The 16786-nt window shown below is 42.9% G+C and overlaps 1 protein-coding gene across 1 annotated transcript in view; it reads right to left on the bottom strand.

The window, feature by feature from the left end:
- The window catches only part of PIK3AP1 (phosphoinositide-3-kinase adaptor protein 1), a 119869-nt gene that overhangs the window by 95153 nt on the left and 7930 nt on the right, over positions 1-16786 (bottom strand). Inside the window, exon 2 of the mRNA XM_030335585.1 lies at positions 15869-16285. Within this exon, the coding sequence (XP_030191445.1) occupies positions 15869-16285 (417 nt within the window). The remainder of the gene's footprint in view (positions 1-15868; positions 16286-16786) is intronic.

Raw genomic sequence — 16786 nt, 5'->3', positions numbered from 1 at the left:
AGTCCTCATGTCTTGGTGTTTTCTCCTTTGGGAAGATAATAAAGCATGGTGGATGGAACTCTGAGTTCAGTGCTGGAGACCTGGGCTCTTGTCTCTAACTGGCTGGATGGCCCTGGGCAAGTCATCTGACAGTGCTGAGCCTCAGTCTCACTCCAGCCCCAAATTCTGTAATTCTATGACTAAGCATCCCCAGTTTACTCCTACTCATCAGGCATAGGTATGTTTCCAGATGCCTTGGTGTGCCAGTTCTCTTTCATACTGCTGGACAAGGACAGGACAGAAATCCCCCCTGGGGAGAATTCCTGATCCATTCCCTCTCACCAAGTGGTTTGAATGGAAGCTGCCCAGCTCCTAGAAACCCCACACCCCAGGCTACTAACATGGGCCATTTAGAGTCCTCCAATCCCCTGGCCACAGATCATTGGCCTCAAGTTAGGCACCTGATCCAAATTCAACTATTTAGTCCCTATGTGGGATTTTAAAGTTTTGGACCATTGAGAACAAGTATCAGTTCCTCTCTGGAGTTGGGGTTGGAAGGAGTGAGGGGGGACAGCTCCTAGGGGCTGCACTTCTTCCTGGAGAGGACTCATCAGAAAATGACGCCCAGATGCAGAGAGACAGAAAGGTGAGGTGAAGAGGTAATATGGAGTTCGAGTCCTTGGTTCTAGGCTATCTCTGAGGACCAACTGCACTCTTGCCCTTCCTCTTTTTAACTCCTCTTTTGCCCAAGTTGGGGTCCTCTCTGTATAAACAAACAGGTCCAGAACAATACTCAGCTTTCTAAGTAGGCCTTCAATGAAGATAGTTCTGGCTTATCTGTTCTCCCTATACTGTGCCCCCCCCCCCCCAAACCTAACTGTCCACTTCCCCAACCTTCTGCCAACAGCTACTCCAGATGGGTAACTAGAGTCTGTGTATAAGAAAGGCTGTCACTTCTTCCCATCTGGCCACTGTTCAGAAGGGTAGTTCAAGACTGCATCTTAAAGCAGTCGTGACAACTTGCTGATTCACACAGAGCACGTGGCCACCTCAAACCCCCAGCTTTTTTCATGTAAACGAAGGAAGCCAGGATTTTCTCTCTGCCAGGCCACAATTGAATAATTCCATTTGTTTTGGTGTGTGTGTGTGTGTGTGTGTGTGTGTGTGTGTGTGTAGGAGAGGGAATGGGGAAGGGATGAAGTTTGAGACCTAATTGCAGATAAACACTTAGTCTTGTCAAATATTACGTGTTAGCTTGGGGCCATTGTCCCAGCCTGTCTGTGACTGTGGTGACTCAAGATTCCATCATCAATAGCAAAGCTTCCCAACTAGTCTACCAAATGGAATGGGTTACAGATGTGCCAGAATATTCATTCCCTCAGTTCTCTGCTTGGTGGAACAAAGCTTAGAGCTCTGAATCCATGTCAGTGGCTTTCAACTCTAATAGCTTTATCATCTTCTGAGTATTCCTATTTCAAGTCTGCATAGTTCTGGTAACATAGGAAATTAAATTTTTCATAAAATAAAAGTATTTCCTGGGGCTGGGTGGCTCAGTCAATTAAGCATCTGACTCTTCATTTTGGCTCAGGTCATGATCCCAGGGTTGTGGGATCGAGCCTCACCTAAGGCTCTGCGCTGAGTATGGAGCCTGCTTAAGATTCTCTCTCTCTCTCTTTCTCTCTCCCTCTGCCCCTCTCCACTGCTTGCTCTCTCTCTCTCTCTCTCTCTCTCTCTCTCAAGAAAACAAAAGTATTTACTAACAAAATGATCACTTACAAAATTGGTCTCCATGTAAACATCTCTGCTTGCTTAATCACAGTATATATTTTTATCCAGTAAGTCATGTCTTTATTGCTTGTTCTCTTCCAGATTTAGGATTTCTCTACAACAAACTATACATGCAGCGTGATTTGGATATATAGGGTTATTCTAGATTTTGGAAAAGATACAGAAATTTATGAGGCTGATAAAAGTAATGTTGGAAAACTGAATCACAAGTAAAGCCACTATCCATTGGAAAGGTTACCAACCGAACAGGAAAAAGTCCATAGGAATGCAGCCTGATAATCAAAACTGAATTATAGGAATACATAATGATTGAGAAGAGGCTTTGAAAACTGTAAAAGTCAATTATATTTCAATACAACTGTTTTTAAAAAGTCAAATGTGAAATAAGGAATCTTTTCTTTTGTTAGCATAAAACTATCACAAAAATGTACTCAACCCCTCTTGCATAAAACCCAGCAACAGCTGATTCAGTCTTTGTATGGATTAAGAATTAGCATACAGCTGAAATAATAATCAAAACTGTATTATGCAACCAAATTAACTTATTTTCTTTTTCTTTTTTTTAATGTTTATTTATTTATTTTTGAGAGAGAGGGAGAGCACAGTGGGGGAAAGGGAGAGAGAGAGAGAGAGAGAGAGAGAGAGAGAGAGAGAGAGAGAGAGAATCTGAAGCAGGCTCCAGGCTCCAAGCTGTCAGCACAGAGCAAGATGCAGGGCTCAAACCACGAACTGTGAGATCATGACCTGAGCCAAAGTCAGACGCTCAACCGACTGAGCCATCCAGGCACACCGCAATTAACTTATCTTCTTTTTTTTTTTTTTTTTTTTCAACGTTTATTTATTTTTGGGACAGAGAGAGACAGAGCATGAACGGGGGAGGGGCAGAGAGAGAGGGAGACACAGCATCGGAAACAGGCTCCAGGCTCCGAGCCATCAGCCCAGAGCCTGACGCGGGGCTCGAACTCACAGACTTGCGAGATCGTGACCTGGCTGAAGTCGGACGCTTAACCGACTGCGCCACCCAGGCGCCCCTAACTTATCTTCTTAATGTCTAGTTTTGCTTTTCAAATAAAGCCCAATTTTTTAACTTTTATTTTATTTTATTTTTTTAGTATTTACCATGAAATTTTGACCCCTGCTTAAGAATATCCACTTTCCCTGACCTACCCCAGGACAACCTGTCTTTAAATTATGAACTAAACTCATGTTATTGCCGTCACTGCAACTTTCAGTCATGGTTCCCTGCTCTGTCCACCACAGAAACAGGGAGAAGTCCCACCCCTCTGCTTTATCCACATGACAGGCCTTCCAAACTTGGAAGACAGTTTCCACGGTTCCAGTGAAACTTCTTTTCTCCACAAGCTTATTTCCTTTAAACATTTATCATCTGACAGAATTTGCAGTTCTCTCATTTTCTCCATTCAGTCATTCCAGTTTCCTGAGGGCCTACTGTCTGCGAAGCATTGCTGTAGGAACTGTGTATACAGCAGTGAACAAAATCCCCACTCTCCTGGGGCTCATGTTCTATTGAAGGAACAGTAAACAAAATGATTGAATGGATGGATGGATGGATGGATAGATGGATGGATAGAGAGATATCCTTATATGCCTCCCATTAGAACAGTAAACACTTTTCCAGATAAGCCGACTAGATGCAGGGTAGAAGAGGAGCCTCTCCTCTGACACCAATATTTCTGTTCATAAACCTTCATGTGGCATTAACTTTTTTGAAGGTGACATTGCTCTGTTGACCACGTTTAGCTTACCTCCAGCTAAAACCACTAGATCTCACAAACCCTACTCTTAAAATATTTATTCCTTCACTGTTTCATACAACTGTTTATTTTCTTGGACCTTGTGCTGAATTTTATATTGATCCTTATTAATTTCCAACTTATCTTTAGCCCATCCTTCTAACCACACATTTAGATGAACTAAAATGTGAAACTTTCAAATTGTGGGAACATATTAATATGTACACCCAACATCACTGCTTGTCCTCAAGTTTAAGGAAGAAGCAAAATGCTCATTTGAAAATTGAGTGCTTAAATAAAGCTACTCTCAAATTTTAGTTCTAATCACTACTCAGAAAATGACTAACTTGCCTAAAAGCCATGGTTAACTTGGGCTCTGTGTTAGCATTATGTAATCAATTGCACAACATTTGCCATCCTGTAAGACACACATTTTCTCCTCTTTTCCAAGATACATCATTCTTTCCTAATAGATGCTGTGAGGAACTAGCAAAGGGGCCCTCAGGATATCTCAAGTCCCCTTTATTATTCAAAGGGAGCTCCCTGACTTTGGCCTCATAACACTGGACATGCCTGGCATTAAGTAATTAACAGGACAACTGGCTGCTTAATGGCTGTCTCCTTCTAGGACACATACATTTTGCAAGGGCAGGAAGTAAGTTTACTTTTTCATCAAGTCTCCTCAGGACCTTGCAGAGTGCCATCCCCAGGACAGGCACTCCATAAACTCAATACATGTTCATTGAATATAAACATAAATTGGCTCTCATCTCCTTCACTAACTGTGTAACATTGGGTAAGCCCTCTAATTCCTCTGGGTCCTTTGTTCATTTTAAACTAAATGGGTTGGGCCAGATAATCCCAAAGTTCCCTTTTCTGATGTTAATATTCTATCTCTCCATCCTGTGGACTCCATGGCTCCTAATCCCTGTTGTCCCCTCAGAGACTCTAGATTGTTTCCAGAGGATGGGCAAGTTGTAACCACATGAACAACCTGGACCGTGGAAGGGACAAGGGAGGAACAATGTTGAAGGGTTTCTATAGCCTCTGGGACTCTGATTTCAAGGTGAACACAAAACAAAAATAAACATTTAGGCTGCCAAAGTAGCATACAACCATTTCGGTATTACATTTTTCCTGAAAAACTTCTAACACAACAACACTTCACAATCACAGTCAGAGACCCCTGGCTACAAACCAAGGCTTTGAGAAATGATAGTCAGAAAGTTCTAGAAAATGAAAGGGGGAATTTGTTTCAGAACAAATAACAACAGGTGGACTCTGTCTGGAATGCTAAATGCCATATCCTGCAACAGAAATGTTTCCCTACATTTTACATGCTTGAAAAAAATGAGTCAATAGCTAACGTTAATATTCTTCTATATGCTAGCATTGATGGGTGTCTTAATGCAAGCCTTAGCTACAACTATAGCCTCAAACATTAGCTGTACATGTAAAAGGAAACTTATTTAGTCCAAATTTAAAATTAGAGCACTTTCATTTCATCATCAGCCCCCCATCCGTTTCCTGTGTTATCAGATGTTAGAGAGAGAGCCAGCAGTCTGTTTGTGAACCTGGCAATTTGGCAGACAAAATATGCATGTTCAACCAGCATTCTTCTCAATAAGAACCTGATATGAGTCTAGCCTTGTAAGAGTGATAGGGAAGATACATACATGCAGAAGGCATAAACCCAGAAAAAAAAGTACCAAAGAATTTCCAAAATGACTAAGTCAATTCTAGAGGTCGCTTTTGAACTCTCCAGATGTCTTCACTTTAATGATCTCCTTTAAACAGGACACACCCAATTTAGTCTCTGCTGCAAAAAGACCCCCCACACCCCCCACTCATGGAACAAACAATTCTCATTGTTAGTTTCTATAGTAGCATACTGATTCTTTTGTGGGACAGGATGTCATACCTGGTACGTTTTTAAGTATGGACACAGTGAAAAAGACATACTCCATCATCCTGTCTTGCTTTGAATCAACTCAAAGTTTCTCTTTAGATGCATCCTGACTACATGACACAAGACAAATCTGCTCCACGGAAATGGTTGACAATCCAAATGACCCCAGCAGCACAGACCGCTAGGAAGGATACTCTCGAGAGGGGTATCTTTCTCTCTAACTGGGGCATTCGAAATGGGCCCAAGAGTAAGGAAAATGGACAACAATCCACGGACGCACCTACACAGCCAGTCATCCATCCACCCACCATCTATTAGGCACCTGCCACGTATTTTCTTTAAAAACATAAACACAGTGAAAATGAAATAGCCTCCAAGGGTTTTTTCCCCACAGAAAAGGCAATTTTATCAGTTTTTGATTTTGCTTACTGTTCAGTGTCTTGGAAAACCTTCAACCACTGTTTGTCTAAATTTTACTAAAATTGCTAAATTAGGAAGTCTTCTGCTCAAAAGTCCATATGACAAGCCTACTGTGGTTTCAGTAATTTCTCCAAAGTGTAAAGAGTCATTTACAGCATAAATCATCCTATTTCATTGGCCGTCTCAGACACACTCTCAGTCATGTGAATGGCAGTGGAAACTAAATCGAAAAGCTGTCAAAACACCCTGTAATAATAGGGAAATTAACAAACCCATTTTGTCATGCATATTTGCCCTCATTTCCCCTGTCCCATTATCTTCCTATAGACTCACATTCATAAATTTGCACATAGACCATAATAAACAGTACATGTAAAATGTTAGATACACACATTCTTTCATTCCCACGCATATAATGGCATCATGTTATATTCTCCTAAGACTGAACTTGGGGTACTGTCCACGAACAGAAAGCTATTATTATGTCATTTAAGGTTCTGTTTAAAATTCTGTTGTGAAGGAGAACTTGTTAGCTGAAATAAAACACTATCTTGTAATGGGGTTTTGAAAACTATCAGCAACGCAATGTAAGCCGTGTAAAACCACACACAGTAAAACCACATACAATTTCACAGCCGTAAAAGTCTCAGATGCCAACGTGTACTCCTCCCAGCTTTTTAAAAAGGACAAGAACAGATGCAGAATGACCTGCCCAAGGTGGCAAAAGAAGTCAGTATCAGAGTCTGTGAAATATACACTCATATTCTCTCACTTCTTGTCATCAAAGTTGTAGTACCCTAAGACATCAATCCAAATTTGATTTGACAAAAGTTAAAATATGACTCAATGAAAGTAGCAGGCATTAGCCCATACAGGGTGAGTGAAGGTGCAGACATCACAGAAATAACACAGACCAATACCATAACACTCCCCCTAATCCAGAAGATCAACCCAACGAAGCTGAGAAAACGGGCAAGGAGTTTATATAAAGGAATTTAACCTGAAGTCCAACCTGTTTGGATTAGCTGGGTACAAGTCCAACTCCTTCCTCTAGATCCATAAAATCCCCATGACTCCATCATTTTTCTCTTTTAAAATGCCTAACTGAAAGTAAAACATGAACATGGTAGAAAAATGGAAACATGGGAGAAATGTCTGAGACAAAAAACCCTCCATCCACCCAAAAGCAACTACTATCAAAAATTTCTTAGATAGATACCATATGTTTTCACTCTTATGTGGATCCTGAGAAACTTAACAGGAACCCATGGGGGAGAGGAAGGAAAAAAAAAAAGAGAGAGAGAGAGAGGGGTTAGAGTGGGAGAGAGCCAAAGCATAAGAGACTCTTAAAAAATGAGAACAAACTGAGGGCTGATGGGGGGTGGGAGGGAGGGGAGGGTGGGTGATGGGTATTGAAGAGGGCATCTTTTGGAATGAGCACTGGGTGTTGTATGGAAACCAATTTGACAATAAATTTCATATATTTAAAAAAAATTTTCTTGGGGCGCCTGGGTGGCTCAGTTGGTTAAGCGTCCAACTTCGGCTCAGGTCATGATTTTGCAGTTTGTGAGTTCAAGCCCCGCATCGGGTTCTGTGCTGACAGCTTGAGCCTGCTTCAGATTCTGTCTCCCTTTCTTTCTGCCCCTCGCCTGCTCACACTCTGTCTCTGTCTCTCTCAAAAATAAATAAACACTAAAAAAAAAATTTCTCATGTATCCTTCTAGGAAAAAAAAGCTCTCTATGCATATATGGGTATAAATATAACTTTTGCTTGTAGATATATATATATGCAAGCACCCTGATTTGATTGTCTTCACAGAGGCTGCCACAAGCTCATTCTCACTAGTCCAGATGATAAACTGGTCATTTCAAGGACAGAAATCCTGTTGTTAATCAAACCTAATGTTGTCTTAAATGACACTGAACTTCTGGAACCTGGGAATACAGCTAAATAGCTAACACAATGTAGAAATGGAAGAAAGGAAATAAAAAGATAAAGAGGTGTTGTATACTGACCAGCATCTGGCAGATAGATGCCCATTCAGTACTTTCTGAATGACTGACCAAATATATGAACGAATGTTGAAACCAGGATAGGCATGTTGTTGATACATACGACATTCAACACATTAAAATATTAACTGATAGGGCCCTAAATCTCCAAAACATAAGCACCCTTCTTGATCTATACCATCCAATATCGTAGCCACTAGCTACAGGTGGCTATTGAACATTTGCAATGTGTTCTCTAAGTGTAAAATATGCACCAGATTTCAAAGACTTAGTACTTTAAAAAACTATAAAATATCTCATTGATAATATTTATATCGATTATATGTTGAAATGACAATATTTTAGATATATTGGCTTAAGTAAACCATATTATTAAATTAAGTCACTTGTTTCCTTTTATTTACTTCTTTTCTGCCGCTACAAGTAAACCTTAAATGTTACGTGTGGCTCACATGACACATTTCTTGGATAGCACTGCTCTAAAACATAGGCACCATTACAACAGTGACTAGGTCCATCCTTCCCTGCTTTATCCCAGCATAGGACTTTGGAAATAGTAGATGCCCAATAAATAGGTACCAGGTGAAAAGCTGTTTGTGGTATGTAGATAAGGCCATGAGTAGGCCTTGGACTACATGGCAGGAAACCCTTGCTCTCATCCTAGTTTTATGGACAAGCAGCTGTGTGACCTTGGGCAAGTCATTGAACCTGCCGAGGCCTTGTTTTGCTCATCTTTAAAAAGGACATGATCGGGGCGCCTGGGTGGCGCAGTCGGTTAAGCGTCCGACTTCAGCCAGGTCACGATCTCGCAGTCCGTGAGTTCGAGCCCCGCGTCAGGCTCTGGGCTGATGGCTCGGAGCCTGGAGCCTGTTTCCGATTCTGTGTCTCCCTCTCTCTCTGCCCCTCCCCCGTTCATGCTCTGTCTCTCTCTGTCCCAAAAATAAATAAAAACGTTGAAAAAAAAAATTTAAAAAGGACATGATAACAATGTCTTCCTTATAGGAAAATTGCATGGACCAAATGAAATAATGTCTACCAAAATGGGTAAAAGAGATGTCAGGTCCCTCCTAAGTTCTAGTATTCTCTACTACCAACAGTCCCAGGAGAAGCAAGATGCAAAAAACACAGAAAGAACAGGTTAAGAAACTAATGGATGAAATTCCTGTATCTAGCATTTCCATTCTGGCACATGACAGAAAATCGAGACAAAGACAAGTGCAAACAAGATTCTCCCAGGAATGGAAACTTGAACATATATCACTCCCTCTTCACTGCATCTCACCAACCAACCACAGCTGACAAAGGAACATGCAGATACGTTCCTCAAGAGGCCACAGAAAGGCTCATGAACTGGGAGGAGACAGCCATCTCTGGGTGGCTGACGAAGCAGCAGGGGTGGCCAATTGCCCTATGCCACATGGGGCTCACAGCTCTGTGGGAAAATTCATAACCCTGGGAGGTGGGGGGGGGGGGGCTCACAGGCCTCAGGGGGAAAGTTCCATGGGCCCAAAAATCTATTAATCTTCACTAATTGCTTCAGGCGTAGCTAGGGGCATGAACTTACCTTTTTCTACAAGGCAGTCAGGGTACCTGGCAAGGGAAATCCAAAGGGCCCTGGGACAGGCTGTGGCTTGTTAGTGAACACCAGGATGGACTTCAGCTATCCCAGCCGGGGATCTTCTTCCCCAAATCAAAGATTATTGTAAAAAGGGAAGACTGTATTGAAGAAAGCATCCTTCTGCAGGAGGCATTTAAGGAGCCTTCAGGAGCCAACTGCAGAGTGGTTAACCCACAGCAGAGAAAGAGCAGTCCAACCACCCACAGCCTTGAGGCAGAAGAACAGCAGAACAAAAATAGTCCATTTCAAGAGGCCAAAGGTCAGTTCTCCCCTCGGCCTCTGCAAGGAACCACAGAAGCCCCAGAAGTAAATGACTTACCATCGGTAAGGCCACCGCACTGAGGAAAGCAAGGAGGGTGCGGTGACTTCCCCTTAGCTACAAGGGTCTGACTCTCCTCCCTTCTCTAAGGGCTGCTCCCTGTGACGCGGAAGCGAATCTCGCCTTGGCCAAGCTCTGAGCTCCTGAGACGTGTGCCCCGTGACTTGCCTCGAAACAACCCACAGGGCCGGAGCCACTGACTTCTCCTCTAACCAGAGCACTAACAGGGCACCAGGCATGGAGCAGAGCCTCCAGAACATGGCTGTGCAGCAGAACCAACAGCAAGGCTTGTTGAAATTCACATTCTAACCCCCCTGAGATTCTGGTTGGGCAGCTCTGGGGTGGGGGCCCACGCACGTGCACTTTAAACACAGCAGAAGGGCAACGCCAATACCCAGCCTCACTTGTGAATGTATGGTCTAGCGAACTCGGGGAAGATTCACTGTCCCTGATTCTTCCGCAAGCTTTCTTCATCCCTCTTGTCTCCACGTGGAAAAGAAGGGCGGTGAGAGCAGACTTGGGGGAAAGCAAGGCAATGTGGAGAGCCTGAAGGTTCTAGAGTCTGAAGGCCCTCAGTTCCAAAGAGAGCTGTTCTTGGTCTTTACGCAAGTCAGTTAACCTCTCTGAACCTCAGTTTTCTTATCTGAGGAATGGCAATAAAACCATCTGGGTCAGGGGGTTGGTGCACATAAAGTGTCCGCTGTATTACACTTAATAACAGTCACAGAAGCATTCGTGTTATTATTAGCTCTTTCAGTAAGGGGAAGGAACAGTGCATGGCAGCTCTCCATGAGTATCTCTGCAAGAGAAACTGCACATGAAAATAACTGACTTAATGAGGCATAAAGGGAAAGAAAAAAATTAAACTACAACAACAAAAAACTGTAATAAGAGGAGCCATGGATTCAGGTCACAGGGAGACGCATGGAGCAGGCATGTCGTCCCATCTCTGGGAACTCGACAGAGAGGAGACTGGGGACATCGATGGAGACTTACGAAGATTTGGGCACAAGGCTGCAGGAAGATATACTGCAACATTATTTATAAAAAGGGAAAATTGGCAATAACCTACAGGCATTAAAAAAATTTTTTTAAACATTATGATGAACATATGTTACTTCATTTCAGAAAAAAAAAGTTCCTTTTTCATTTCAGGAGGAGATTTTGGAATCCGCTTGAAGAGCTGAAAGCATTTTTAAATATCCAATTGTTTTTCTTTTAAACTCCAGTATAATATTCAGATTAGAACATTCATATCAACAAAGGAAGGCCAGAGGTGGGCATCTAAATTTTCCCGATGGAAACAAAAGACAAAATACATTATAATTTTGGGTACCATCAAAACTTCTAAAGTACGAACAGCATGAGGATGGATGGGAGAGGCGAAAAGAAAACAATGCATATAAAGAAGCAGATAAGGTCTCTGGTGGAACACTGGATAATATTAGAAGAATTAGGTTTAGTGCTTCCCTTCCCTCTACATGCACACACATACACACATGCATGCAACGATGAGGATTGTGGAAATAAAACTCAGTATCACCTATCAAGCCCTTTCCCACGCAGACTAACAATCTATTTTTATATTCCAGTGAGGTCTGCAGCAAAGAATAAAGCTCCAGTTAAAAGAGGAAATAATTTCTGTACTGTACCTACGTTTTCTCACTTCCTTATTTTAAAATAATCGCCCAATAAATCAAAAAACAAAATCCAGAACAACAGTCCAGTGTTCTATGCACTGGGTATGTGTCACTGCAGACATTTTGGAACTACACAAAATCAGCTCAAGTGTTCTGAGTCATTTGCCATCTTCCTGGAAAACTTATAATGATATATTACAGCACTGGGGGCTGGAACAAACCTTCCAAATCATGTGGTCCAACCCCATCATTTTACAGATGTAGATCTTGGGAAACAGACTGGCTGCTCCAACACACCAAAGGCTCTAATTAAAACATCTGCTCAATTTTAAGGTGGCTGACAAATTTGAAGAGAGGGGTGGGAAATAAAATAAAACCTCCAAAACACTTTTTTAGTGGAATAGTAATGATGATCAGCAGGCCTATTAAATGAAGAAGCGGTAAGGATTGTGATGGAAGTGTACCCCCACTCCAATGTCAGGACCACTTATATCTGGAAAACTGAAATTAAAAGTTACCAGAGCTCACACATCACATCTGTGAGTACGGGCAGAGGAAGAGAACTCCAGAGCTCTGCCCTGAAGTCTATTGGCCTAAGCACCGAACACTGACCTAATTTTATACTTAAACTGACAGGTATCCAGGAGTCGTCCTCATGTGATGGTGCTTCTATTTACAGAAAGTGAAGATTTGAGAAAATAGCCTGTGCACAATGGAGGGACATGACCACTGACCTGGCAAAGGAAGCGGGGCTTGGACCCTTGCTCACATACTCAGTGGACCCTTGACCAGCACAGCATCACTTGGGCACTTGTTAGAAATGCAGAATGGTGGGCCCCACCCAGACCTCCGGAGTCAGGATGTGCATACTGATGAGATCCCCAGGTCCTCCCACACATGTTAAAGTTTGAGAATTGCTTATTTAGATAACGTGTTGGCAAAAGAAGTGTGACTACCTATAACCCCATTTAATCTAAGTTTCTAGAATAATTACCTTATTACCAATTCTACTCTCTAAAGCTTTTGATCTTTAAGCCTTACTTTAAATTCTAAATGGTCTAAATTTTAGCCTAAATTTCAAATGGTCTCAGCGGATATCTTAGCAAGTAGTCATGTTTTTTTCAAAAGGCACACATGCTGGGAGCTTTACCATTTTTAAGGATTACATTTTAAGGATTATAAATTAAGGTCTTTTCTTCCTGCTGTTTTCTGCTGAGGTCATAGTAGGAACATGACCAGTATTTCTTCAGGAGGAAGTTAGAAACCTTGGGGAGACCTGTTGAGGAGGAAGACTGGATTCAGAACAGAAATGTGTTCCTGGTGAAAAAGAGGAATTTCATGTAAGGGAATTTTATGGCCAAGAGGCTGTGAAGGTCACATGGTCCAACCACGGTTCCAAAGCTGAATCCCTTTAGGCCACATCTGCAGTCTCCACTCACATACTTCCAGTGATGTGGAACTCACCACCTCCAAAGTCAATCCATTCCATCTTTGCACAATCTAATTGTTAGAAAGGTTTCCTGAAATTTCTCTCCCTATAGCTTTCAACAGCCCTATAATCAGTAACCCCATAATTATGGTCCCTACCATCAATTTAATCCCATTATCAATTTTCCATTACAGTTCCCACCGGGATTTTTCTTTCTTACACATTTCATATATTTATTTCTATGAGAGTAGAGTATGTGTAGTAGAGGGGTGTATGAAAATTTTATTTTTTGCTTTTATTTTGAGGCACCTTAGGAAAACCTCATGTGTACAAGAGAAGTATTAAAATAAATTATTTTGGGGTGTCTGGGTGGCTCATTCAGTTAAGTGTGCAACTCTCAATTTCAGCTCAGATCATGGTCTCACGGTTTGTGAGATCAAGCCCTATGTTGGTATTGATGCTGACAGCACAGAGTCTGCCTGGGATTCTCTCTCTCCCTCTCTCTCTGCCCCTCACCCACTCGCACATGCATGCGCTCTCTGCCTCAAAAATAAAGAAACATTTAAAATAAAATAAATGATCACAAGTTATAGAGAATATAACTAAGGACATAATTATATAAGAAACCTAGCTTGGGGTAGTACTGTTCTTCAACATTGTTTTAACTGGAAGCTTCCTGAGAGTCAAAGCAGGTATGAAATGGGATAAGAAGGTGAATGCTTCAAAATGTTTGAGACTTTTGCCTGGGTGGCTCAGTCAGTTAAGCGTCCAACTTCAGCTCAGGTTGTGATCTCCCAGTTTGCAAGTCCAAGCCCCATGTCAGGCTCTGAGCTGTCAGCACAGGAGCCTGCTTCAGATACTGTGTCTCCCTCTCTCTCTCTCTCTGCCCTTCTCCCACTCACCTCTGCCTGTATATCTCCCTCTCTCTCTCTCTTAAAAATAAACATTAAAAAAAAAATGTTTGAGACTCTCTGGCCTTGGGGAGTCCTAGATTATTAACCCTGGAAAGTATAGTAGATCAAGTCTAATTCTGCCACTTCTCTGCCGCTTATGGAGAAGAAAACTGAAACCCAAAGAGGGTAAGTGATTTGCCCAATACTGGGCATCCAGTTAGCAGCAGAGCCAGGCAATAGGGTGTCCCTACCCCTCTTCATTGTCCTGTTTGGCATACTGCCAGACTCTGAGTCTTGAGTCTGTTACAGAAGTTTTCCCAGCATAAAAATCAGAGCACCACATTACTGGGCCAAGCAAAAGGCTAAGCGTACCTGAAAAGCAAACCCAAGCCATCCTGCACACACAGGATACCTCAAATCCCAAAGTTCACAAAGTCTAACACCAGATCAGAAAGTTATACTGGAGCCATAAGCCATCCTACTTCTTTCTCTTTCCCAGAATTCCACTTGTCCCTCCATATCCATTGATGCTGAACCACAGAGTTGCCACTAAGAAGCTTATTTTAATCTCCCATTAAAATAATCTCTTTCTGATGACAGGTTAGTTGTTCTCAGAACAGAAACACCACTGTGAAACACGTCATTTGTCCTGAAACACTTAAAGCTAAAGGTTCATAGCATACTGAACCAGAGTCATTAGTAAAAAGTAAATGTTTATAGGCAATCAATTTCAGGCACTACACATTGGATGCATTCAAACAATGTTAAAAGAATCCTTTTTATCATGTAGTTTTTAAAATAACACCACTGGAATTTTTATTTATTTATTTATTTTTAAGTTGTTTCTTTATTGAGGGAGAGAGAGAGAGAGAGAGAGGGAATGAAAGTAGGGGAGGGGCAGAGAGAGAGGGAGAAAGAGAATCCCAAGCAGGCTCCACACTAGCAGATGCAGGACCCAAGCCCACGAAGCCCATGAGATCATGAGCTGAAACCGAGAGCCAGACGCCCAACCGACTGAGCCATCTGGGCGCCCCCACCACTGGAATATTTTAAAGAACCATCTGTTAGATCACTCATCATGAGATGCCAGTGCAGTGCCAATACATCCATGGAGCTCTGAATGACTGGCCTGCCCACGAGATCATAATGGAGCACTGCACTGACCTAAGCACATCCACAGAAACAACCATTTGTGTTTCAGTTCTTTGTTAAGTGTAGGCAGATCAAAAATCCCTCAAAGGGACGACCTGCAATCATGCAAGATTGAATTATGTGCTTTTTCTATCATTGTGTCCTTCTGAAGTCAAGAAAAGCAAACCCTAGAAGAATTAGTTATCCAGGCGCCAGGCATTTCAGGTGAGACATCTTTCATATTAACACTAGTCGTATTACAAATTAGCCAGGATCCCACGATGCTGAAAGATCTAGGTCTATTTATTGGTTTAGAGCTAGCAGCTTAGTCCTAGATAAAAAGTATCTAGGAAGCTATATTAGCTTTTTAAGGTCACTGAGTATTAGTGAATTCTTGATTCAGTTCATCGAATGAGATGGGGTGGATGAGCCAAATTAATGCCCAAGTCATAGCAGGGATAATTGAGCATAGTTAAATCAGCCCATAATTTTCCAGGCTTCTTGGCTGGCCTCAGGTATAAGAGATCTCAAGTGGCAAGAGAACAGAGATAAACACAAAGCCCACTCATAGCCCACAGTGGGGCAAAAATAGAAAACAAAAGAGGAAGAAGAGCTGTGACAGGCCTCCATCCCAGAGCACGTCTTCCGTTACTGTTAATCGGAGTGTATGTCACACTTCCTGGGGCCACTGAAATCATTAGCCCCGGCAGAGAGGATCGGAATTGTCCCACCTTAAAAGGAGAAACAGGGCAAAAGACAGAAGCTAGGCTAGCGGGAAACTGAGAAGGATATTTCTCTATAAACATGTTATCCGAAATAGCACATTTTCAACAAAAATCTTAAGGTCAGTGACAATAAAATGGAAGTGGCTTACAAGCAGGAAGTCTGTGTCATCTGAAATGTCTGGTGGTGGGGGGGCCTGGACTGGTCATTGTTTTAGGGCTTGCTTATCTTTACTTGAGAAGACACCCTTACCTTCTGAAATGGCCTTCTTCACGGCCGCCACGTAGGTCTCGGGCTCGTCCTCGCAGGTGAGCTCCTGCCAGTGCGCCCAGTCTGGAAAGTAGTCCAGGAACTCCTCGCTGTCCTGCACTCCACAGAGCAGGCGCACCACACGGTGGGGGGGATGGAGGGCTCTCTGCAGCAGGGGCAGCAGGGCCGGCCGGCAGAAGCACTGCACCAGCTCCGCGGACAGCAGCACCACGATGCAGCGCGAGCTGAGGAAGAAGTTCAGGTCCTTGGCCGAGAAGGAGGCCTCGGGGCTCAGCCTGTAAGTCAGCGTCTTCTGGCTACGGACCTGCCGACTGGACAGAAAGAGGTCCTGGAGGTACTGGCACCATTCCTCGGCATCTGGGCCGTAGACGATGAGGATGTCACAACTTCCAACCGCCCCTGAGCAAGAACAAGGCACAGAAGCATGTTGACATACCTGCTCCTTCTAGGGCTCCCATCACTTGCAACATAAACCACCCAGACCGGGGTCCTGGCACCCACAATCTTTCATAGTCTGCCCCTGGCATACCTGTCAAACCTCTTTCCCCACTTAGAGCCTGTGTTCCAGCCCCGTCTCTGCCCAAATATACCCTGCCTTTTCAGATCTTTACATAAGCCGTCACTTCTGATGCGTGCCCTTCCATCCACAGCCGAGGCAGTATAAGATGGTGACGAGGAGGGGGAGGACGACCGCAACAGCAAGCTCTTTGTACAGAGCTTACTAGGTTCCAGATGCTCTTCTAGAACACTGCCCAGCAAACTCATTTAATCATCACAGCAACCTTGTAAGGTAGGTAATACCATTAGCCCCATTTTACAGATAAGAAAACTGAGGTATGGCAGGTTACCTAATTTACCCAAGGTCCACAGCGGCAGAGTCAGAACTTGAATTCAGACAGT

The sequence above is a fragment of the Lynx canadensis genome, chromosome D2 (assembly GCF_007474595.2).
Source record: "Lynx canadensis isolate LIC74 chromosome D2, mLynCan4.pri.v2, whole genome shotgun sequence".
NCBI classification, from domain to species: domain Eukaryota; kingdom Metazoa; phylum Chordata; class Mammalia; order Carnivora; family Felidae; genus Lynx; species Lynx canadensis.
This window is presented reverse-complemented; position numbering and strand designations above follow the sequence as displayed.